A 23,687-nucleotide genomic window follows, 5' to 3' on the forward strand; every position below is an offset into this window, starting at 1 on the left:
AACAATATTTTGTAATAACTGTATAAGCATATAATAATATAAATTATTTTTTGCATAAATTATTTAGTAGGTGTTTTAGCCTTCAACCTGCTCAGGTTGAAGGTGGGCAGTGCTATGATAGGAATGACCTGAAGTCACTGGACTTAATGTAAAAAATAAGAATGACAAAGGTTTAACATTTGAAGAAAAGCCAACAGGAGAATAAAGGAGATGTCCATCAAACACAGTCTTTACATGACCACAGTCCTCTGAGGAGGTGTAATCAGCCAAAATAGGTAAAATCACCTGTGCAGCAGGATTTACAAACAGATGACATTTTTAAACAGAGCTGGCTTGATCAAGGCAGATGGATTAGCAAAGCTTAATTTAATAAACCACTTTCTATCAAACCTTTGTGAAGCCACAATGGTAACAATCTTTAATCTTTAATCATGGATGACCAGAGGCACCAAATGATGAAAAAAAAACAAAAAACCCCTAAGCATGACTTATCATTTGTGGTTTGTCGTGGAGTGAGTGACGAAAAAGACTGTGCAGTGACTTGGAAATACACAACATCGATGACATTATCAGTCGTTTCGATTTGTCCGAGGAAACTACCTTGAGCCTTGATGATGCATTAGCAGAGGTACTGAGTTCTGCCACATGAAGAAGCCACAGCAGCTCAGAGATTTTATACTTATGGAGTTTTTTTGTATCGTCCACTCTTTGCTGAAATTTTCCAATAAAATATCCTTGTAATTGTTTAATTTTTCCAGAAGGAAGGTTCGGTATTTGGGTTCTGGATTGAACAGCGTGATGCGGTTGCTCAGTTATCCGCATTTTTTAGTTTGGAAAAAGTCCTAACTTACCCAGAGTTCAAGGCAAATTAATCCTGTTTAAGCTTTTTTTGCAGCAGATGACTGAAATCTGATTATTAGTTTAATCTCAGCCATAGTGAAAGTCTATTTTTTTGAAACCAGCCCCAGCCTACACTACATTTTTCATTGCAGATAAGGCAGAAGAACAAAGTGACACAGTGAAAAAGGTCTGTTGACTAGTCAGTTTTAATGACTAAGGTGAGTGATTAGAGACAAAATATGTGAATCCTCATAGATTAGAGTTTTTATGTGATAGCTAGCAGTAGTCAACTGCAATGTGATGTGAAGATTGTTCTCGACATTACAACAAAGATTTATTAGATGGACCAGAGGCATGGAGCAGCTGTTGCCATGACATTAATCAAATCAAATTTAATTTTAACAACACAGTTATAAAGATTTCATCATCTTCCAATGTTAAACTTCAGATCTATGAATCTGTCACTTTCATAGGTAGAGAAAACAGAGAAAGGGAAGACAGAGAAAACACACTGAATACACACTTAACGCATACTGAACACATATAAAACACACTGAAAAAACTGAATACACTGAACGCACACGAAATACACACACTGAAGAGACTTTGAATACACACTTTATACACACTGAACACGCACGCATGCATACACACACACACACACACACACACACAAATGGGCTCTTCTGGGAAATAGGGATTAGTAACTGATATTGAGAGGTGGGAGACTGCAGCCTCCCTCTGTGGCCTCTTAAACCAGATGTAACCAGCTGGCATACACCACACACACACACACACACACACACACACACACACACACACACACACACACACACACACACACACACACACACACACACACACACACACACACACACACACACAGAGAAAGTGCGAGAGAGAGAGTTCCCAGTGAGCAGGGCTCGTGGCCAGAACTTTTGTCCTTTTCTCTACTGTGTGAGCTGGCACATAATGGGGTAGCTTTAAAGAGTTCAAATATGCTGCTTCAGTGCATCTCTGTAGCCAATGAATCTCTGTGGTAGAGGACAAAAAGGACAACAGACTGTTCAACTTGTATTACATTTCAGATCGGCTGCTTTAATCAAAACCTTTGAATCTTTACCTTCTCATTAAAATAATGGACAGAAATCTGAGTGAATGTTGTCACAACACCCTGTCGAAAAAAAAAACCCTTAAATGCAGGGAAAGTGAGAGCACTTTTGAAAAAAGGATGACATGTGCGAGTGTGTTTGTGTGTTTTAAGAAAGGAAGATGAGTAACTGTGTCTGTTGAAACCAAAACAAGCAGCAGGGGAGAGAGTGGGTGTGTGATGTCGAAGTCTTAACTGGGGAGTCAGGTTCATCAGATAGACTCTATGAGTCATGGGAGGCTGATCCTGAAAGTAGAGGTTGTGGGGTGATTCTCCAGTTTCTCTGTCTCTGTAGAAAATATGCATAGTCTTGATTACTGTAGAAAATAGCACTTGTGATGTGACCTCCACCACTTCGATCACTTTCCCTTGAAATTCTTTCTTCTAAATTTTTTCAAACCAGGGCAGTCTTTATTACAAACTGAGTTAGAAAGTACTACTAGAGCCAGATCCAGAGATCCATTTTAGTCTGTAGTATAACACCCTGAAGCTACTTATGATACTGAAACATCATTGGTCAGAAACAGACTGCCCTAATTCATTAGATGAAACTATCTTATGGGTAAAAGCTGCCAGTTTAAAAACCCTGGACCATTTGTAAAAGTACGGTAAATATATTGTATTATTATACAATAGTACAAAATATTAATATATATACATAGTATTATTATTATTATTATTATTATTATTATTATTATGCACTGGCACCACTTACAGTTCTGTATGAAATCAGGAAACTGTTGTTTACAGACCCGTTTCTGATGTTCTACAGGTTGTAGCGCTCACTGCAGGTATGCGTTTGTGACAGTGTGTGTTCAAACCTGGAAGACTGATTGGTCTTGCCTATCCATATCACAACTCTTCTGTTTCACATTATCCCTTATTAATGGTTAAGCACTGAGGATATGCTATAAAACAACCTGAAAAATAAATTTAAGTTTTTTTTGGTTGAATAATTGTCACCAGTGATTTCCGACCAGCAGTCACAAGATTTTAGGCGTCTGTTCCCATGATCGAGCCGTGCTACATATAGACCACAGAACTTCTGTTGCTGTTAACTGGGATGGGGGTTTTCAGCTCAGTCACAAGATGATACAGCTGTGGGGTGAAGCAAGTTTTCTTCAATCACAAGATCTTTAAAGAATGTTCAAAAATATCTATTTCCAGTTAGAAAATGTTTCTTTTAGCAACGAAAGTAAGTGTTGTAAGGTGTGTTCTTGTTGCAGTGTATTACCAATTTTGAGAACTTGTCCCACATCGGACAAAGTTCTTGTTCAACACAGAACGCTTGATTACAGCAGCAAGAAAAAGGCCCATCTCTGCAAAAATACATGTGACAACTGAACAATGGCTCTTTCTCTAACGGAAGGCAGACATGTAGGTAACAGGAAGCATTATCTCCGTGCACTGCATAATGAAACCTCACAGTCAAGAAATACTCCATCCTCAGTTATGACACTGAATGTCCTCAGTGTGGAAGCTCACAGAGTGGCTCCAGAACTATGTTCAAATTAGGTCATGTTAGACATAAAGCTCAACTAGCACCCCCCGCATACACACCCACGCGTTATGTTAAACAAACTAATGTGCACAATGTTATGGTGCACTGTGTATTCAGGACATTTACTGCAACAGGTTATTAAGATAAAGTATATTTTCAGTGAGGGGAACTGGAGACTTTATAAGGCTGTCCGTTTTTTCACCAGGACCCTGTGACCTTCCCCACGACTAACTATATAAAGGAGATAAAGCAACATGGAAGACGAGGAAAAGCCATGGCCGGATCATGTGTCAAGGTGATTAAAAGGTCGGAGGGAAGGAAAACACCTTAAACAGTTAGAGAGAAAAGCAGAGAGGCATGAAAAAATGATTGTTTCAAATTTTCTTTCTTCTAAACAGTGCAACATTTTTCTGCAAGGAGCCAAACTGACGTGACAAATCTAGCTTTAAAGTGTGAAACACTGGCCCCTTTACAGAACGGAAGCTGTGTTCAGCTTAAATTCAGAACATTTACAATAGATTCCAATAGAGAACAGTTGTCACAGCAGAAAAACCATCTACAAAACATCTATAGAGACTGCTCAAACCACTTATTCACCATTTATTGCTATGCTCAATATCTTCGCCAGTTATATTTTGCTAAAATCTGGCTAAATACATAGCTGTAATCTCAGTCCCTTCATATGGGAGTGTGTGTTGGTTTGCACACATTAGAGCGCCTAAGATATTTTTTTTTACATAAAAACTGCTCTTTTCCATTGAAACCATCATGAATCCAAGCTGACCACAGACTGTTCCCTGTGAAAGACAAAACACTTTGGTAAACTTTTCATACTCAAAAGTCGGATTTTAGGTGGAGTATCACTTTAAGATCCAGTGTGCTGTGCTTAGACACCAAGTGCATAACTTTAAAACCAAAGAGAGAGAGATAAAATCCATTTTTGTGGGAAAAAGGCAGATATGTTGAATAAACACAGAAACCTTGTCGGGGGGGGGGGGGCAGAAAGGAGGCGAATATGAGGCTGAGAGAGGACGAAAGAATCAGAGAGTGAAGAAATGTTGGGTGATGTAAGAGCAGCAGTATGTCCGTTGATCAGACAGCTGCTTGTTTCCATTTCTCTCTTATCTCTGACCGCACCCTGTGCGTGTGTTTTCCTACTGCACAGGCTGATGTCTTGATATGCCTGTATGTGTGTGTGTGTTTGAACAGGTGTGTTTGTGAATGATCAGCTGTGTGTGTGTTTCAGGTCGTGGGATGTCCTGCCCCGATGAACCCTGATGTCATCGAGTTTGTCATGTTTATATTATTTGTAAAAACAGACTTTGTTTGTGTTCAAATATGCACAGAAGTGTAATTGCATGAATGGTGTTTGTGTCTGCATGTGGGCTGATGCGCACGTGTGTGTATTACCATAAAACCGCAAACTAAATGTTGTCTGTTGCACGGCAATCCGTCCAATCTGCCTCTCCCTATCCCAAAGTTGAGCTTTGCTTGCTGATTACTAGCAATTACCGATGCTATAATTGTCTCAAGTGTTTGTGACTTGGCTCCTCTTTTGATTGGTTGTTGCAACCATGAAACTCATATATAAAAATTTGTTTCTTATTTTGTGAATTTGATGCATCAGTTTCTCCAATGCACGATGCTTTATTCTTCGAATGTTCTTGAGTATCTTGTCTTCTTCAGGCTGGTGTCTGAGGCTTTTTCCGGTTTCCTTGTATACAGTATATTGATCTCTCATGTGATCAATATATAACCATAGATGCTACAAATCCAAAACATTCTAATCATCCAAGATAGTTGAAAACATTGGTTGAATAAAGCCTGGTGTACTGGAAAACAGTTGTGTGATGTGTTTTTATTTTGGTGAATTTGATACCTGACAATGGTCCATGACTCAACCATTGTATTTCGAATAAACTCTGCGCTGACAGTGTGCACAATTCAGCTTTTTCTTTTGTGCATTACCATAAAAAGTTAAAAGTCCAAAATAGATGTTATACCTGATGCATGCCAGAATAATCACTAGGCATTTTCTGTGGACTGTCTCCTACAGTGAGATCTGAAAAGAGGTAAAAGCTACATGCATTAATGTAGTGAAATGTGTTGAAAGACGGAATACAAGAAGAGGAGAAGAGAGACTGAGACACGACAAAGTATTTAGAAAAGAAGGAAATAGAAAGGAAAGAGGATAGGAAGTGGAGCAAAGAGGTGGGAGGAAGTGACAGCGAGTGGAAGAAAAAAACGGCAAGAGGGGCACAAGAGAGGTGAGAGGGAAAAGAGAAAAAGAAAAGAGGATGTGGGGAGTTTTCCTGTTTTTCTGCAACTATCAGTTTATCCAACATGCTCAGCCTGATGCTGATGAATTACAGATGAAGATAACACAAACACAAACACACACACACACACACACACACACACACACACACACACACACACACACACACACACACACACACACACACACACACACACACACACACAGGCACACACACACACACACAGGCACAATGTAAATATGAAGATGTCACAGTCAGCTGCTCTGTTGCTGGCAGGAAGTACCAGCATGTCAGTTCCAGACACATCCTCTGTGTGTGTTTGTGTGTGTTGTATTTGTGCTTTGGTGTGTTAGTTCCCCTGTGCCAGATACAGGGTTGAAGGGTAATGTTGATTACAGGAAGGTCTCGAGATGTGTGTGTGTGTGTGTGTGTGCTCTTGTTTGTCTATCTTAGTGAAAAACAGTTTTAGTTGTACTTCTTCAAACCTCAAGTTAAAAGTTGGTTTTAGTCGTGTAGTTATGATAGTCTGGGTAACGGAAATTCCTTATGAGAGTGAGGGTCCTGGAAAGCATAGAAGTACATATGTGTGTGTTTTTGTGTTAAATGGATTTGATGTTTATATGAGAGAATATCATAATGAGGATGGAAGCAAATATAAATCATTAAATATTTCCTGCTCCTTGCAACATCCATTTCAGGGAAAACCTAAAATTGGGATAAGGCCATCGAGCCTCTGGTTTCGGATTATTAGAATAGTTTATTACAACAACTACTATCGCTGCTACTGCAAATGACAACAACAACAGTGACAGGAATGCAGATTAGAGGTGTCGACTCTGAAAAAGACCTATAGTAAACTATTTTTACCCTCAGCCTGTATTTAAACAGACCTTTTACGACCACTGGAGTGTGTGTGTGTGTGTGTGTGTGTGTGTGTGTGTGTGTGCGTCTGTGTCTGTGTCTGCAATGTGAGGGCAACGGGGCCAATGCTGGTTTAGGAGTGAGAGCAGGAGATCGAAAAAGAATGTGCGAGTCTTGATGAATGCTTACAGTGTCTAACTACAACCCGCTATTGTGGTCTAGCTTTCTATATAAGACCTGTTGGCTAGACGACAAACACACACGCACTGTTCTATATGTAAAATTGCAGGTCTAGTTGGACTCCTGTGGTTCTCTTCCACAGCCATCAGTCAAGTTTAAGAGTCTGGAGAGCGAAGCAACTCCCCCAACACACAGCTGGACAAGGCCACCATTGAGCTCCGTAGTAGTGGCCTTTCAGAAACATTTTTTTTTTACAGCTTCCTATAGTGGCCTTAGTATTTGAGTAATACACCAACATGTCTTCCACGATAACCATTTAGAAATGCAAATATTATAGGTAATAAATATTTTGGGTACTTCAGCCAAGCATTGCTGCTGCGGCTGGTGAAGATGCTCCTGTGGTTTTGGGATAGTGATCCAACAAAAAACAGAGCAGAGTAGTTCTACTCGTATACATTTTAAATCCAAGGACAAAACCGTCACAGTCGTGACTCACTAGTGTGCAAACTCTGCACACACAACTGAAGCCACTAATCTACACTACCAGAACAAAAACATCCTGTCTGTTGAAGACAGAGAGAAAATGTGTGTAATCTGGGGTGTGTGTGTCTGCGATGACATTTTTAGATTCCAAGGACAGTGTGTGTTTCCCCTCTTGCTTTCTATTGTTCCTGCAGCAACAGTGATCCTCGGGGAGCAGAGCAACCACCAGGACTGTAGAGCAGCAGCCAATGGCAGGGCAGGACAGAGAGGCCCCTGAGGCTGATGGGAACTATGGTCTGTCCCCTTTTGCTTCGCTGTTTCCACGGAGATTTAAAATATAACTAACCCAGTGTGTCGACCTGAGAAGAAGGTGATTGTACTGACTAGTTTGTCCTGCCTGGTTAAAGGTGTGTGTGAGTCAGTGAGATCAACAGCTGTACGCTCTGGTTGGGATGAAACTTCCCCCTGACTTTTTGCCCTTTGTGGCACAAGGTTACATCTTTCTGCTTTATGGGATCATGATACACTGTATCAAAGCAACAGTGTAACTGCTCCAAATGTCTTTGCTGCCATCTGCAGGAATGTCTGTGTACACATGCTGTCCTGCATCAACAGAGTTTGTCTAAACAGCTCCGTAGGCAGCAAAGCGCCACTATGAGTTTCAAATCTGCGGCTTTGAGTGAAATGATGAACTCCTGGATAAAAACCTTGGACTTTTCATTCATTTCTATAATCAAAATAAGTGGCAATTGCTTCAAACCTGTGATTAGCAATATTTTGATTTTGATGTTAAAAAAAAAAATCAACATTTAAGCTTCTTTGGGCAAAAAATTAAATAAAATAAAAGCATCTGCATGCATGTACAGCGTGACCTTGATTGACACCTCGCTTGCTCTCCCGTTAGCTTGTCACACCTACTAGGGCAGGAAAAAATGTATCTAATTGCATGGACTAATGCGGTCTGGTGAGCTCTCACATTTCCCAGCATAGCTCTACCCACCTTCAACCTAAGCAGGGGTCTTCTATCAGGCTGAATGAGAGAAAGCACCTGTAGTTTTCGACCTGCTCTCACCCTCACACACGTACCAACATGTACAAATGGAAAACCTAAACCCTGACCAATTTTCAAATTAGCTATACTTCCTGTCTCCTTGTTAAAATTCATATGTTAAACTGAGGTTAACTGTCTCACGTTTTTTGAGTCCTTTTATTTCTCCATGCCTTAAATCAATGCTCATAGTGACACTGAGTGTAGACAATATGTGATGTGTTGTTTGTAAAATAATTGTCCTTTCCATTTCATATTGTCGTTTTAAGTGCAAAGTTGACATGTTTGCCTGATAATGACACGAAAGAAGAGCTCATCATAGAAAGAGTTTATCCTCAGGGGAAAACGAGGATATAAGGGATACTTGGAGCGGTTCAGTATTTGTGGAGATGTCTTGTGTTTGACAGATGAACATCACCATGCTTAGTCACTGCTACAAGGGTTCAGAAATCTCAATCCAAACTTTGCTTTGAACTGCTATATATTGAGGCTTTGAAAAGCGAGATGACATTAAAAGTAATTAGCAGCATTCTAGACGTCAATAACATGATGTGACAACTTTGTCATGTCACCTCACAATGAAGGCAACAACTGGGAAATATATTTGTTGCTTTGTGTTGTGTAGACAAGCCTCCATTTCACTCATCTTACGTGGCCTTTAAACTATTGTATCATGCATTTTAAGAAGCAAATTATGCCTGAAAAATGTTTTGGTCACCTCAACTTGTTTAGCAGAAATCACATCTATGAGCACAATTTCACAACAAAAAGACTTCTCTGAAACCTGTATGAATAAAAAGCTGAAATGGCACTGGCTGCTTTAAAAGAAACACACAGGGATACAGTTGTCTGATTATTTAAAAAAATGTATTTGTATGTACTTACATACTGGTGTCAAAAGAGTATGCACCAAAAATGTCACATTGACTCACAATTACAAAGAAAAAGCATTTTCTTTTTCTTCAATTACAAGTATTGAAAAAACTATGTACAGAAAAAAGGGCATGGTGACGAGATAGTACACTAGAAACAAACTGACAGTCACACAAAAGGGTTTTAAATGAGGCTTCTGGAAATAAAGAAAAAAATTCTTCTAAACAGTTAAACTGTCTTCGTGCTCTGAATTTCAAATTTTGTTTCCACTCAAAAAAATAACCTTGTGCATCCTGTCCACAGTCCAGCGTCAGGGCATTTTCAGAGTGTGCTCACAAAAAGTTAAAAAAAAAAACAAAACCCAACTGTCAAATGAATGAATTATCAAAAATGGAAAAAAATATGAAATTTTGAGTGGAAATACTTTTTAAATAAAACATGTTCAAGAGATAATCTTAAAATGGTGTTAAGGTGGAAACATTGGGACAGGCAGGGAGAGTAAATGGGTGGAGGAAGGTGTAGTCCTGGAGATGAGCGGTTTGTGGAGGGCCACTCCAGGGCTTCAATCAACACCTCTCTCTGGAAGGACACACAGAGACACATAAGGCTTGCCTCCGTTTCCCTGCTATCATCTCTTACAGATGAAAAGTACACTCGTTCTCAAAACCCTGGCATCTTTTTGCCATCTGGAAATTTACAGATTTTGATCAAGACAAGACACAAAGCAGGAATCAAAAGAAAGGCAGGATAATGGTGATGCATTGAGTGTCATGTGACCAGTAAGACTGGGTAAAAGAGGAATTAAAAAAAAAAAAAAAAACCTCACGTTTCAATAGATGCTAATGGGAAATATATATATATATAAATGGCAAAGTAGAGCAACTGGACTAGTACCCCAAAATCCTTCAGTTCCTCTCTGTCAAACAGCGACTCACACAAACTGCCCCTGAACACTCAGGGTGAGATATCAACATCAGAGAGGAGCCTGAAACAGGGCACCAACACATTCAGTGCAACACTAGACTAGCATTTGCAGTCTCACAGCATCATTAAGCTTCAATTTGGGCTACAAAGGACAGGAATATCCTCTCATTCAATCAGGTTTCCCTAATGTTACCTTTGCGCAATGCCAAGTTAGAAAGTTACAAATACACGGAAGGTGATGTTCTATTCAGCATGCCAGTGAGTGGCGAGCTTGCCTCTTCTGAATCTAAGAGGGTAACGCGTGTCCAGCTTCTTTCTGACGAGAGAGAGAGAGAAAAAAAAAAGAAAAAAAAAAAAAAAAAAAAGAACCAACTAGAGGGGGCATTAAAGTGAGAATCCACCTAAAACAGAGGACAAAAACTATACTGATGATCTTAGTTCAGCTGATCTTTGAGCATACGTATAGCATTTGTAATTTCTGTCTTAGGGCTTATTGATCCTTGTGAGGTAAGGATTTAATTTTGAACAGAATGTGTCTCTGGTGTATCTGGGGTAGTCTGGGACCAGCTGCTCCCCCTGGACAGTTTCTCGTTTCCTTTAGTCACTTTTAGCCTTTTTGCTGTCGTTGCCGTTCTCCTCCAGCTCAGTCCCTTCTGCCTCCTCGGGGTGCTTCCTCTTCTTTGTGTCATCTGACTGAGTGGGGGACGGGTGTGGCCGGAAGGTGATGATGATGCAGGTCATGTTGTCACATCCTGTCCCGTCTCCAGATGTGTCGGGGGCCAAACAGTGGTCCACCAGCTGTCAGGATGACACATGGGATTCGAAATTAAAAATGCAAACCACAGACACTGTCTGGGTGTCGAATAAGGCTAAGAGCTACATAGTACAATCACTACACATTAGTTCAAAATTAAATCTAAGTGACTGGGAGAGAAATTTTTCGTAAAAAAAACAAAACAAAAACTTTCAAATGACTTTTCAAATTTCAGCCACAAAAAAAAAATCATGCCTCTATCAGAAAAGGAAAAAAAAAAAAAAAAGCACACAAACACACATTTGAGGTAGGTATTAAACATTTACAAACTACTAATAGAGCATAATGGTGTTTTATGTCGATTATAGTAAAAACTAAATTTAAAAAAGTTTAAGATACAAATTTTTCTAGACTGAGGAAAACTGCAGAAAGCAAAATCCATTTGATTTCATGTCTGACGTCTTATTTTGATTCTTGATTTGATTTATGATTTATGTAAGTGTCAAGTGAGTAACGGGAACTCACCTCTTCAACTATAGATGAGAGTGGCCTGGCTGTGCCACTCTGGTCTGGTTTGATCCTCTCACTGATGAAGTCCACCACCTCTTGACTGCTTAACACATTCCTGCGCACACATGGAGAAAGGGCTTGTCAACAAGGTGACAAACAATGACAAATCAAATGGAACAACAACCTCAAGCATATGAAGTTTCTATTGTCAGTTACCAAAACAGTATAATTGTGCTCAATCATTTCCTAACACCAAGACCTATCAGCCTTACATAAGTGTTCATACAGTTTTAAAACACAAATGTTTTTGATTAAATGCAAGAAAATCTATCAAGCAACATAAGCAATGTGTCACATGGACAGTGAAGAGACTGGATAAGATCTCTCCTAGTTTTATTAAAGCCAGACTCAGACAACAAGTTCTAGCCCTCTACAGAATTGGGGCACTTGGATGGTGATCGTGTAAAAGCAGCCTGATTTTATTTCACATGAGAAAATGGCCATTAAATTGTACCTGTCTGAAGGTACAAAATTCTTTGTTTAGACTGAATTCCTAACAGTTAGGTTTGTAGACTAATTTATCAGCCGTTTGCAGGTTGTTAACAAGTGTGACGAAGAATTTATGATTCCTTGATTGAATAAAAAGGTACTGGGACACACTTGTCACCACCACCGTTACTCACCAGATGCCGTCACAGGCAATTACCATGAAGTCGTGGTCCTCGTTAAGTGTCAGAACTTTGACGTCCGGCATTGCAGAAATCATCTGCTCCTCTGGGGGCAGAGCCTTGTTCCTCTTATAGAAGTGGTCACCTGAGAGTCAGAGTACAGATTAGCATATGACAAAAGAATCTTGATGTGCTTACAGGTGTGGTCATCTCAGAAAATACGCAGAAACTCAGCCATAACTCATACCAATCGCTCTGGAGAGGTTCAGTCCCCCGTTGACCCGCCCATCCATGGTCACTTTCCCTCCAGCATTCTTGATGCGAGCTAGTTCCACCTCGTCCTCAGGCTTATGGTCATACGACATGTCGACAGCTTTGCCTAAGGCAACGCAAGAAGGGAGCGCTTACATTTCATACAAGATTAATGCAAAGCCTCCCATTAAAAGATCTGCCACTACGCATTTCAGCGGCAGCTACCGTTAGGTCCGCAAGTATTTCGAAAGTGACACAATTTTCATAATTTTGCCTCTGTCATCACATTTGGATTTGAAATGAAGCCATCAAGATGTAATCCAAAGCATACCATATCATCTAACTAACATGGTGGAGGCATTGTTATGGCATGAGCATGTATGGCTGCCAATGGAACTGGGTCACTGGTGTTTATTGATGAGGTGACTGCTGATAGAAGTAGGGCTAAACTATCTGCTCAGATTGAGCCAAATGCTGCAAAACTGATGGGATGGTGCTTCACAGTACAGATAGATAATGACCCAAAACATACTGCGAAAGCAACCCAAGAGCTTCTCAAGGCAAAGAACTGAAATATTCTTTAATGGCCAAGTCAGTCACCTGACCTCAGCCCAACTGAGTATGCTTTTCACTGAACCTGAAGACAAAACTGAGGGCAGAAAGACCCACAAACAAGCAGCAACTGAAAGCAGCTGCAGTAAAAGCCTGGCAAAGTATCTCAAGGGAGGAAACTCAGCATTTGGTGTCCATGGGTTTCAGACTTAATGCAGTCATTGACTGCAAAGGATTTTCATCCAAGTATTAATAATAATCTTTATATTTTATAATTATATTGGTTTGTCCAATTACTTTTGAGCCTCTGAAAATTAAGGACTATGTATAAAAATGGCTGCAATTCCTAAACCGTTAATGTGATTTTTTTGTTAAACCCCTTGAATTAAAGCTGAAAGTCTACACTCCAATCACATTTGGATGGCTTTGTTTCAAGTCAATTGTGGTGGTGCACAGAGGAAAATTTACAAAAACTGTGTAATTGTCCAAATACTTATGGACCTAACTGTATGTTACTGGGTCTTAACTGACACCAAGCTGAAGTTCCTGAAGTTTAATTCATGTACATTTTATATTGACACGCGTGTATCAAATAGGTAAACTGGCAACAAATGGTTCTGACTTACCACGTTCAGACACCACACAGCGAGAGTCTCCAGCATTGGCCACAATCAGCTGCTTCCCTCGGATGAGAGCCACGACAGCTGTGGTGCCGCTATCTGAGCCAGGCTGTGAATACGTGACACACTTAGAATCCTAACTAAAATAAATAAAAGCTTTCAGGCATTTTTCAGCGAAGAAAAAAAAAATTATGGTAATTTACACAGTCATTACAATTCATTAAATTTGACTTCTGCAGCTGGGTGCTGGTCCAACTTACTGCAGGCAGTTAGTTTGTTTCATAGCTTGAAATTATAGCTGTGTTCTTTAAATGGCTAAAAAACAAACAACTATTGCTCACTTGGCCAATACTGAAAAGTGTCAAGAAAAAAATTCAGGCCATTCATTGGGAAAGAGGTACATACAATGCATCCAACCTGACTATTGTACAAAAGTAGTCTTACTACTTGTTAAATTATGTATGACAGGACTGTTCAAAAAGTGGTACAAGTCATCAGTGGAAAGAGGTCCTAATATTTCTCGTATCGGGGGATATTCACTACAAGAACAAATTGACAGCCTTGAAAATAGAAAGTGTGATTTATCAGTGCAGTAACTGCAGAAAAAAATCCACTGTTATTCCCACTCAAGTTGACATGGTCTTTTTCGATTATTATAACAATCATTTCATCAACAATCAAAATTTTTTTTTTTTAACTCCACTCTTAAGACACTTACACTACAATGCAGCTTTTAATTCAACATCTAAAAGGTTATCAAGTCAAAGCAATCTATGACCCTGAAATTAGACACGATACCTCGACTGTACTGCATGTAGTTAGTAGCACAGTTATACTGTTGATTTGTCCTATGCAAAGTCCTCTTGTACACACCTCCTCTTTGCCATCCATTCCAGGTAGACACATTTCCTCCTCTTCTTCATCCTCAGAGTCTTCCTCTCCCTCCTCTGTATCCTCTTCTTCTTCCATCTCACTGCTGTCACCTTCTTCCTCTTCGCTGCCATCCTAATTTAAAAAGTTATTAAGTTATTACAATGCTTTTCAAAGTGAGTGAGCTTTCACAACCAAACAGAAATTCATTCTGGTCTCCTTCTCTCACCTCTTCATCACTGCCATCCTCCTCTTCTCCCTCCTCAGACTCCTCGCTGTCATCAAAGAACCTGGATTTTGAATCTCCTGCAGCCTTGGAGGACAAAGAGGAGCAGGAGGGACCTGCATCTCCTTCTGCCTTACCGGCCTTTTCTTCACCATTGGAGCTTCCTGACTCTCCACAGTCAGCTGCTGTCAAGGAAAAAGAAGGGCAACACAAGGTTTTGGACAAGAGGAATAGGAAGCGAAAAAAGGTGTAGAAGAGCGTAAAAGAGAGGATGTTTAATAAGTGTTTAGATTTTTACTTTCATGTACTTTTAGTGAAGCCACTTCTACGCAGTTTAAGATCCCCTTTTTTAAATGCTCGTCAGGAGGCAGACCATTTTTTCTATTTTCAAGTACTCATTTAAATATTTTAACTAAATTAACACAATAAGTTTTTCATCTCATGTCATCTTTTTGCAGAGAAAAATGTTCTTGTTAAAGACTCCCGAGTCCCAGCTCTGTACCTGCACCACTGCCTTCACCTCCTCCTGTTCTCCGACAAGCTCGCAGCTTAGACCCACATGCTGCTCCTTCACCTTCCTTCATCTTCCCGTTACTCTCCTCCTCCACCTCTCCGTTCAGCCCATCTTTCTTCTGTCCTTCCCCACCTTCCCCTTTGTCTCCCGAGGCCTCGGGGTGCGGGCAAGACGCCTTCTTAGCAGCCGCACTAAGAACAACAAAGAGGAAATCAAAAAGGGTCAACCACACGAGTCTTAAAATTTTAAACGCTCTTTTACACTTCTATCAAGAACACACTGGACTAAATAGAGGTATTTGGTGTATTGCATATGAAAGATTTTCACTGAAATCAAACATACAGATTACATACATACTTGTCCAAACATCATCTGTCCAAATTTTGAGAAAAAAAAAAAAAAAAAAAATTAAAAAAGATGTTCCAAGATGTTGTCATAACATCTTTAATGTGACATGATTCCTGTTGCAACAGGTTGTGGCAGCAGGATGTTATACAATAAGGAGGGATCAATTTTATGTTTAGAACAATTGGACTATGTAGAAAAATGTGCAGACTGGCATTGAAAAATATGTCATGACTTCACTGGCTGGACTTGCATGAGGTCGCCACTGGTGATGGACTGCTCTAATTAAAGTAACATTTCCAGGAAGTTCAAGTGCCATTTATTGTCTGTTTAAGTCTTAAAGTACTCTGCCACAAAGTATCCATCCCTGTAAGAAAATATTATATAAAAGTTTGTTGGACTACCTGATGGCAGCAGCATGTTTGATAGCATTGCGGTTCTGGCCGTAGCGTACCAGCAGCTCCTCTATGGTCATTGTGGCCTCCTCATGGAGTAAAGCTGCCTCCTCTGTGTCCACTGAAAGCAGAGCAGAAACCTGGACTAAGTCGGAAGTTATCACTCTGATTTGACACTGCTGTTTTTAATCCACCAGTGGCGTACACAAACACACTTCAGCATGACAGTTCTTTTTGGAATTCACATCGTTTTTTGTGTTTTATTCACCACCCTTGTTTGCATCATAATTACCTTTTTCCTATATTATGTATTATGTTATGTATAATATGTTATGCTGGATTCCTGATTATGTTCCTCACAACTGACCTCCACACCAACCCATAATACATAAATGTTATTAAGGGTGTACTCACAATCATCCTCCTCTGCCACCTTTTCAGCTGGTGGCTCCTCAGTGGGCCGTCCAGAGATCTGGACCAGCTCTTTGATGACGTCCTCTGTGGTCATTCTGCTGTCGATGGCCAAGAAGGCATCCTCCAATGCCTGGAAACAACAGGCACAAAATGTGTTGTCAGTAAAAGTCAAGCAGCACAGTGAAATATTGGGTTTAAGATTAATGAGATTCATTTTGGAGGTCTGTTCAGAAAAAATTTTGAATGTGTTAGGACTGTTGAACAAAGGAAAAGAGCTGACCACCCTCTAGTGATTCTAATCCCACCTGAACTGTAACTATGGCAGAGTCAAGCAGCACACATCTGTTCGTGAAGATCTTTGCTGTGTCAAACTTGTTTAAGATGAGTAGGGTAGGCTGTGGTCTCTACACTGTCTCACCTTTTGTAGTTTGCCATCTTTGTAGGTCTTCTGTTCCTTGATGATGTCAGGAAGGTACTTTGAACAGTACAGAGCAACCTCTTCACCTAAATGGGAACAGCGGGTTATATAAATTCTAAGGATAGGTGTATGTACACTTAGTTATCAGAGAGGTGTGTGTATCTAAAAAAAAAAACAACAACAATAAAGGGGGGAAGCCTTGGAAACATTTAACAAAAATGTGTGTTGTGCTCCAAAAATCAAACAATCAATCAATTCACGGCTCACAAATCAATCAGTTTCTGTCTCTTACTAGTCTTTGTGATAACAAACATCAGTTGTTTTTGGAAAAGGGTGTGAGCCGTGAATTGTACAATATATGCTACAAAATACTTTAAATAGAAGACAGTATGTGTGTGTTACCTCCATGTCCGTCATACACAGCAAACATGGCCGTCTCCTCGTCAAACTCAGGGATACAATTGTGAGCATCCTGTGACAAAACAATGCAAATTAAAATACAGACAGCATTTACAAACTGGTAAAATTCATCTTCTAGTAAGTAAAAAGCAACCTGTACATTTAGGAAAAGCGAGTGAGGGGGGATAAGATGGAAAACAGGCCCCTGCATATTATCTTCAATCAATCATGTAATATAATCAAGCAACAAGTGGCAGTGTCAAGTTTCTGTTCTCTAACTGCTGATGAGCATTGTTTTGTTATCACTGCACGTGTTCATACATGTCTTTTGACTGAATTACTCACATGCATGTACTTAGTAACCAATTTTACCTATTGTTATGCTGCATCCAACTGCTAACAGATGATTAAACAATGTGCCCAATTCTCTCATCAGAAGCAACTTAACAAAATGAAACAAAGACACCAGGTATTCAAATGTTGTCAACTGCGGTGAGTACTTTCTTCACAAGTTAGGAGACAAGAGTCACACAGCAGACATCAATAACGTGCTCTTGAATGCTGTGAGAGTGATGACAATGTAACTCAGCATGCTAAAAACCCCCTGGGAATGAATTGTGGATTTCAGCCATCACTGCAACTTATGCTGAGGGAGAAGCTGGTTTAGGAGTGTGACGGACTTTCAGTGTACTCTGGAGAAACTCCAACCAGCTGCATTCAAACAAACCTATACAGAGAAAAGCCTCACATCCCTTTCATCCCGCCATTTACAACTCAAGATACATTTTCTCCTCGCTGCGTTCAGGACACAGGGTGGCAACATGGTTGTCTTTGATTCGGTCCCTCATTTGCCGCCTCACCTCCATGGAGACACGCCAGCCTTGCATGGCAGAGAAGCCGTAGCTCATGTTGCTGTTGCCGCCATCGGAAGAGGTCTTGGTCGTGTTAGGCTGCGACAGATAAGCCCCCATGGTGATCGGTTTCTATGGCTTTACACCTGGAGAGAGTACGACATGATGGAAACACAACATTTCAGCTTCACACGAATAGACGCACGTACGACCCAGAGAATGTGTAGTACTTCGCCTACATTAGCCAGCCTGGCTAGTTACGGTTGCTAGCTAGGTAGCTAGCTAGCTAGCGTTAGCGACACCACAATAAAAAGTGGACGCATCGGCAGCTAGCTAACATCAGCAAGCTAACAGCAGCAAACCCGGCTAAACTTCCAGCCGTTACCTCTGCCCCCGCCAGGCAAGCAGCTGCGCAGCTGTACAAACATCAAACACTCACCGCCGACGGTTGATTTGCTTGTTGGGGTAGAGCAGGATGAGCTTGTAAACCGGTCTCGAAGAGAGAGATTCACATAGGAAAGACTACACGTGTGGAAGCAGGAGCCGTTATCAACACAGACTGACCGAAGAGAAGCAGCAGCCAAGCAGGAAGTGAGCGCATCCGCGCATGTCCCTTTCGCCCCAACGAGGGGGCGTGTCCTTTGGACGTATGGCTTACGTCATAATGTAAAGCGTTTTTCAATGAGCGAAGTAACGTTTTAAAAACAACGAACAGACACTAATATAACAGGTAGAACAAACCCCAGCAGAAACAAATGGTAGTGCAAGACGTACTCAGGTATTTTATATAGCAATTCAAGTTAAACTGCGTTGCTTAAGTAGAAGTACAAAAGTATTAGTAAATCTACTTCAAGTATTGAATAAAAATACTCCTTATGAAAAATCACTCATTTTGTATTAATATATAAGGCCTGCAGCTAATAATTATTTTCACTGTCGATTATTGATTTGACATTAACAAAATGAAAATCATCTATTACATTTCTGGTGGCCAGACGTTTGGATGACATGACAAGTACAGTATAAAAAAAGGTTTTCTTGAGTTACAAAATGTACATTCAGTACACTCCAAATTAAACTCATCAACCAAAATCTCATCACAGTGTGCATGTGTATGTATCAGTGTCTCCCAAACTTTGGACCTTCAAGCAGTTCAAGTTCAAGCAAAGAGTGATTTTTACATTTCCAGACTGTAAAAGAGTCACTTAACACCAGGCTGAAAATCAGTTTTACACTGCTCTCTCTGGTTGAGAGTATTTAGTCTGCTGATACCTCTGAACACATCAGCAATGAAATCGCATGTAACATATACTGCAAATATTTGGTCTTTCTACTGCTAATAATTTTCTTCAGAAGAACAAGAATGACATCTGTGTTGACTGCAGTTGACTGTGTCACCCAGAGAGTTATTACTGTATTATTCTGTTACGCTTATTTTGGTCTCCATTGAATGATATTACAAGACTTGAAAGTAATAATATAGCCTCTGGCTCTAAGATATGTTTTGAAAATGTACTATTTCGGTTCCACAATTTTGGAAAAAAAAGCAAAGTAATAATATTGGCCACATATTATATCTACTAAACGGATCCAGCAAATTCAAAACTCTTATATTCTATTACTAATTATGGAATCACACAAAATTGACACAATGGCTGTTAAAATCATTGATATGTGCTCTCTTTATGATGTTTGGATGTCAAGAGCCCCACGCCAACTTGCCTCTGTTATTGTTCATGACTTATTTGCAAAATAAAGTTTGGGGGAAAAAAACATGTTTCAGATTGAGAAATTAACATAAACTAGGACCTACATTGTATTATTCTAAGTTCTTGAGATAAATGTTATTAGTAACACTTTACTTTAAGTCCTCCTATTTAGCATTTACAAGCTTTATAGAAACTAGGGCTGTAACCAACAATTATTTTTGGTATCAGTTAATTGGATGTTTATTTTGTCAATTAATTGATGAACTGTTTGGTCTATAAAACATCAGAAAACAGTGATAAAAAAGGCCATATCCTAGAACCCGAGGTGACATCAGGAAATATCTTGATTTGACCAAAATGAAAATATTCAGTTTACAGCAGCATATCCTCACACTGAAGAAGCTAGAACCAGAGAATTTTTGCACTTTTGCTTGAAAAAAAAAAAGAATCAAATGGATTTTATGTTATTACTACTGTGTTATACTATATTGTCACATCTGTTTACGGCAGCCCCCACTTATGGGTGTCCATAGGAGGAGCTATAGCTGTTGACAAATCCATTCTAGTGTGTTATAAACCATTTATTTTAATATTAACATATTGATCGTAAACTATAAACAGGGGGACTTATATTGTCGGCATGTTAAATAGCTTAATTTTGTTTCGTTGAGCTGTTTTAGAAGACCTAATCTAATAGAGCGGATGTGATAGTTTTGTGCTCTTGGTGATTTTTACCCTTTTTTTTAATTATCCATTTGATCCGGCTCCCTCCCGCTTGGCGGCAGTAATGCACCATCTCGTTACTTAACAAACGTTCTAAAAACATCAGAGGAGGGAGGAGGGGAGAAGAATAAACGTCGGTGATTCAACATGGCGCGGGAAACCCGGGAAGACAGGGAGATGGATGTTGGCGGAGAGGTCGATGCAGAGGCGGACGGTCTCGCTCCATCCACTTTAAAATTGTACGAAGCACAGTTTTTCGGCTTCACCCCGCAGACCTGTATGTTACGGATCTACAGCGCCTTCCAGGACTGCCTGTATGACATTTTACCCGTGGTGGAGAAGGTGTGTGTGAGGCAGCTGAGTAGAGGCGAGTCCGACGGGTCCGAAGAGCTGCTCCGGGCCCGGGCCCGGGAGTGCAGCCGGAAACTGCAGCATTTCCTCGAAGAGCGGTTCAAGCAGCTGTCGGAGCGGATGGAGGCGCTGCTGGTCAACCGCTGCTTCTCCGTGCCGCCAAATGTCCTGCTGCCCGACGACAAGTCACACAGCAACTACCCCCAAGACGTACAGGTGGGTGGAGGAAATGGAGAAGGGGGGAGGAGGGTTTAGGTCAGACAAGCTACTGTTTAATTAGTGTATTTACAAAAAAATGCACTGTGCAGTCTGTAAATATCTGGACAATATCTGTTGTGGGCATCTGACTTCAGTCTGAAGCACTAACCGAGACTACGGAGCCGGGTTCCTGCTTTAAGACGGTTTGTCCTGGGGTTTTCACATCCATGCGGGCTGAACTGTAGGTTGTCCTTTTCACACATAAAGTTAGTCCCCCTCAAATTGTGAACACTGCAGAGGGAAAATGGCAGGGCTGCATATCCTACACTGTTCACCGATGAGGATATAAACACTCAAATGAAAGCTTTATATCTGTAGTGTGTGATACCTCATATTCCTGCCTGACTATATTGTGCCGTACATCAAGGCGGCGACTAACGATATTTTCATTAACGATTGATCTGCCGCTTATTTTCTCAATTAATTGATTAATTGTTTTGTCCCAAAAATGTCAGACAATGGTGAAAAATGTCTGTTGTAATTTTCGCCAGCCAAGGTGATGTCTTCAGATGTTTTTCTTTTTCTGTGCTACCAATTGTCCAAAACCCGAAAATATTCATTTCACTATCATGTGCAGCAAAGAGAGGTGTCAAATCTTCACATTTGAGAGCCTGTAAACCAGCAAATATTTGGCATCGAAATAGTTGCAGATCGATTTTTCCGTCAGTCGATTAATCGACTAAACATTGCAGCTTTACTAAACATATCTGTATATGATGTACCTGACTGTATATATGTGTATCAGAGCCCAACTGATAAATCGGCATGACATATTGACTTAAGCCTTTACAGATATACCAGTATCAGCATATACTGTATGCCAGCTGAAGAAACGTCTGTACAGCAATGCGAAAGATATGTTTGAGGTCCTTCCCAGACCATGACGAAGTTTCATATATTGTCCACCGGAGACACTGACAGATTTAATATCCTACTGTAAAAGGTTCCTCTCAGTACATGTCTTGGTCACAATTCTTAAAAAAGCAAATGTAAGACTTCCTTATAAAAAAATTTGTTTATGTTTATGTGTCTATGTAAAAACATTATGAACACAAAAAAGACAGACCGAAAAATCATTGTCAGATTTTTAAAATTCAGAAATCTAGTGCCGGTTAGGCTGTCCTGGTAACTCTGATGTAATCTGACATTATCGGCCGATTTTAGCTCATCACAGATACACTGGGATCAGCATATGTGTTGCCCGATAAGTAAAAGAAATCAAAAAACAGATATACCAAGGATATGTTTGAGGTAATTTAGAAACTCATTTAATGTTTGACAAAAGAAATCTTAACTCAGTGTCTATTTACTAGCTTTTTCCCAACAACTGCATCTCACAGTCTTTGTCAGTAGATTGTGTTTGCTCAGTTTTTATTGTAATCACATGACCAACATATAGAAATTCAGTCGCACGATAACAGGTTTTGTGTGTCTCCATTTCCTGATGAAGACTCGGAGATGTGGATGAAAGTAACTTTCCGCTCCTCACTCAAGGCTCAATATAGCCCTCACAACGTTCTACTTCATTTTATGTGTAGCAAAATAATCTCAAAGGTCCACTTACTAATGGACATTGGCTGATTTTATATTGCATATTTTTTTTTCTAAACTCTCAGATTGGAGTCTGTGTCAAAAATCCAAATCCCATCCAATCATGCTCTACTGAGGAAATTGAATGGTCTATTAATAAAATAGCGCTTTTTTTATGAATTAGGCATTTATGTTTGTCGCTCCAGTTTTTGAAGGTTCTGTTTCTATTGATTGGATTGTGTGTCATTTTGCAGTGCAGCCATTATCAGATATGATTTATTTCTACAGATTTCTCATTATATCTGAAAAAAAAAGAGGTCTGAAGTAATCTATCTGTCTATGATTTGACTGTGGTCCTCCTCCATCCAGGAAGTGCTGAGGCTGGAATCGTCCCTGACAGACCTCCGGAGAGCCTATGAAGCAGAAGTTTGTGCCAGACAGGCCCTGCTAGCTGAGTTGGAGGAGCAGAAGGCGGTGCAGAAGCAGCTGGAAGGGATCCTGACGTGGGTCAGAGAGCTGCAGGCGGCCTGGGTGAAGGAAGGTAACGGCAACTTCCATGAAAGTTTCCAACTGGTGATGGAATCAGTAAGGAAACTGCAGGAGGCCGTCAGAGAAGTCTACACCAAAGCGCCTCACTGAACTGATGTTGTGGAAATTCTGCAATATAGTGAATTTGCAAAGAGTTGGTGTCTCCAAGAGTAAGTATTGTAAATCTCCTACATATGGATATCGGTCCGACTGTCTACACAGAGACTTGGTATACTCATCGTCTGTACAAAGAGGAGGACGCTTTGGCACAGTTAAGCAAAGGCATTTATAGTTCAGCCTCGCACACCTATAACATACTGGTCTAATTCGTTTTTTGAAGAATTACACAAGCACACACTCTTCCCATGGTCCATCCATGTCCAGCCTTGCTCAACACTGATAACAAATTATGAATTTCTATGCAGATAACATGAGTTTCTGTGCAGGGAGGAAAACTCACATACCAGCTGCATAAAGCTAATCTCTCCCACTCGCAGTATCCGCAAACATACATACATACATAAAAGTCATGCTGTTTGTCATGAAGATGTCCACTTCCTGTGAAAAAAGACTAAAACACGTTGGTAAAATGTGCTTTTGTGGCTTTATGAATATCTATCATAATTTAATCCCAATTAAGTTTAGATACCTAAAGACAAAA

General features: G+C 40.2%; 2 protein-coding genes across 3 annotated transcripts; one reads left to right on the plus strand and one right to left on the minus strand.

The window, feature by feature from the left end:
• Nucleotides 1-9,190: 9,190 nt before the first annotated feature.
• ppm1g (protein phosphatase, Mg2+/Mn2+ dependent, 1G) lies at nt 9,191-18,528 on the minus strand. Of its 2 annotated transcripts, none has more exons than XM_040138506.1 (14): nt 18,367-18,528; nt 17,937-18,073; nt 17,080-17,149; nt 16,678-16,763; nt 16,260-16,389; nt 15,855-15,966; nt 15,094-15,296; nt 14,595-14,773; nt 14,369-14,500; nt 13,502-13,604; nt 12,319-12,450; nt 12,087-12,216; nt 11,419-11,518; nt 9,191-10,937 (listed from the first exon to the last, which is right to left on the minus strand). In XM_040138506.1, exons 2-14 carry the CDS (start codon nt 18,045-18,047, stop codon nt 10,737-10,739), a joined length of 1,689 nt encoding a protein of 562 aa, XP_039994440.1. In that variant the 5' UTR covers nt 18,048-18,073; nt 18,367-18,528; the 3' UTR covers nt 9,191-10,736. The 2 variants fall into 2 exon arrangements, with proteins under 2 accessions (XP_039994440.1, XP_039994431.1); XM_040138497.1 differs by having other exon boundaries at nt 14,595-14,776; nt 18,367-18,527.
• A 1,938-nt stretch (nt 18,529-20,466) lies between these two features.
• Nucleotides 20,467-23,181, plus strand: mis12 (MIS12 kinetochore complex component). The gene is made up of 2 exons (XM_040139617.1): nt 20,467-20,926; nt 22,868-23,181. The coding sequence occupies exons 1-2, from the start codon at nt 20,507-20,509 to the stop codon at nt 23,135-23,137; spliced, it is 690 nt and encodes a 229-aa protein (XP_039995551.1). The 5' UTR covers nt 20,467-20,506; the 3' UTR covers nt 23,138-23,181.
• The last annotated feature ends 506 nt before the right edge of the window (nt 23,182-23,687 follow it).

This window comes from Xiphias gladius, chromosome 1 (assembly GCF_016859285.1).
Source record: "Xiphias gladius isolate SHS-SW01 ecotype Sanya breed wild chromosome 1, ASM1685928v1, whole genome shotgun sequence".
Classification (NCBI taxonomy): domain Eukaryota; kingdom Metazoa; phylum Chordata; class Actinopteri; order Istiophoriformes; family Xiphiidae; genus Xiphias; species Xiphias gladius.

Coding starts and splice junctions, on each gene's coding strand:
- ppm1g (XM_040138497.1), bottom strand. CDS start 18,047: ATGGGGGCTTATCTGTCGCAGCCTAACACGACCAAGACCTCTTCCGAT. Junction 16,764..17,079: donor TGTGTATGACGGACATGGAG/GTAACACACACA, acceptor GTTCCCATTTAG/GTGAAGAGGTTGCTCTGTAC. Junction 14,777..15,093: donor AGGTGAAGGCAGTGGTGCAG/GTACAGAGCTGG, acceptor TTTCCTTGACAG/CAGCTGACTGTGGAGAGTCA.
- mis12 (XM_040139617.1), top strand. CDS start 20,507: ATGGCGCGGGAAACCCGGGAAGACAGGGAGATGGATGTTGGCGGAGAG. Junction 20,927..22,867: donor ACTACCCCCAAGACGTACAG/GTGGGTGGAGGA, acceptor TCCTCCATCCAG/GAAGTGCTGAGGCTGGAATC.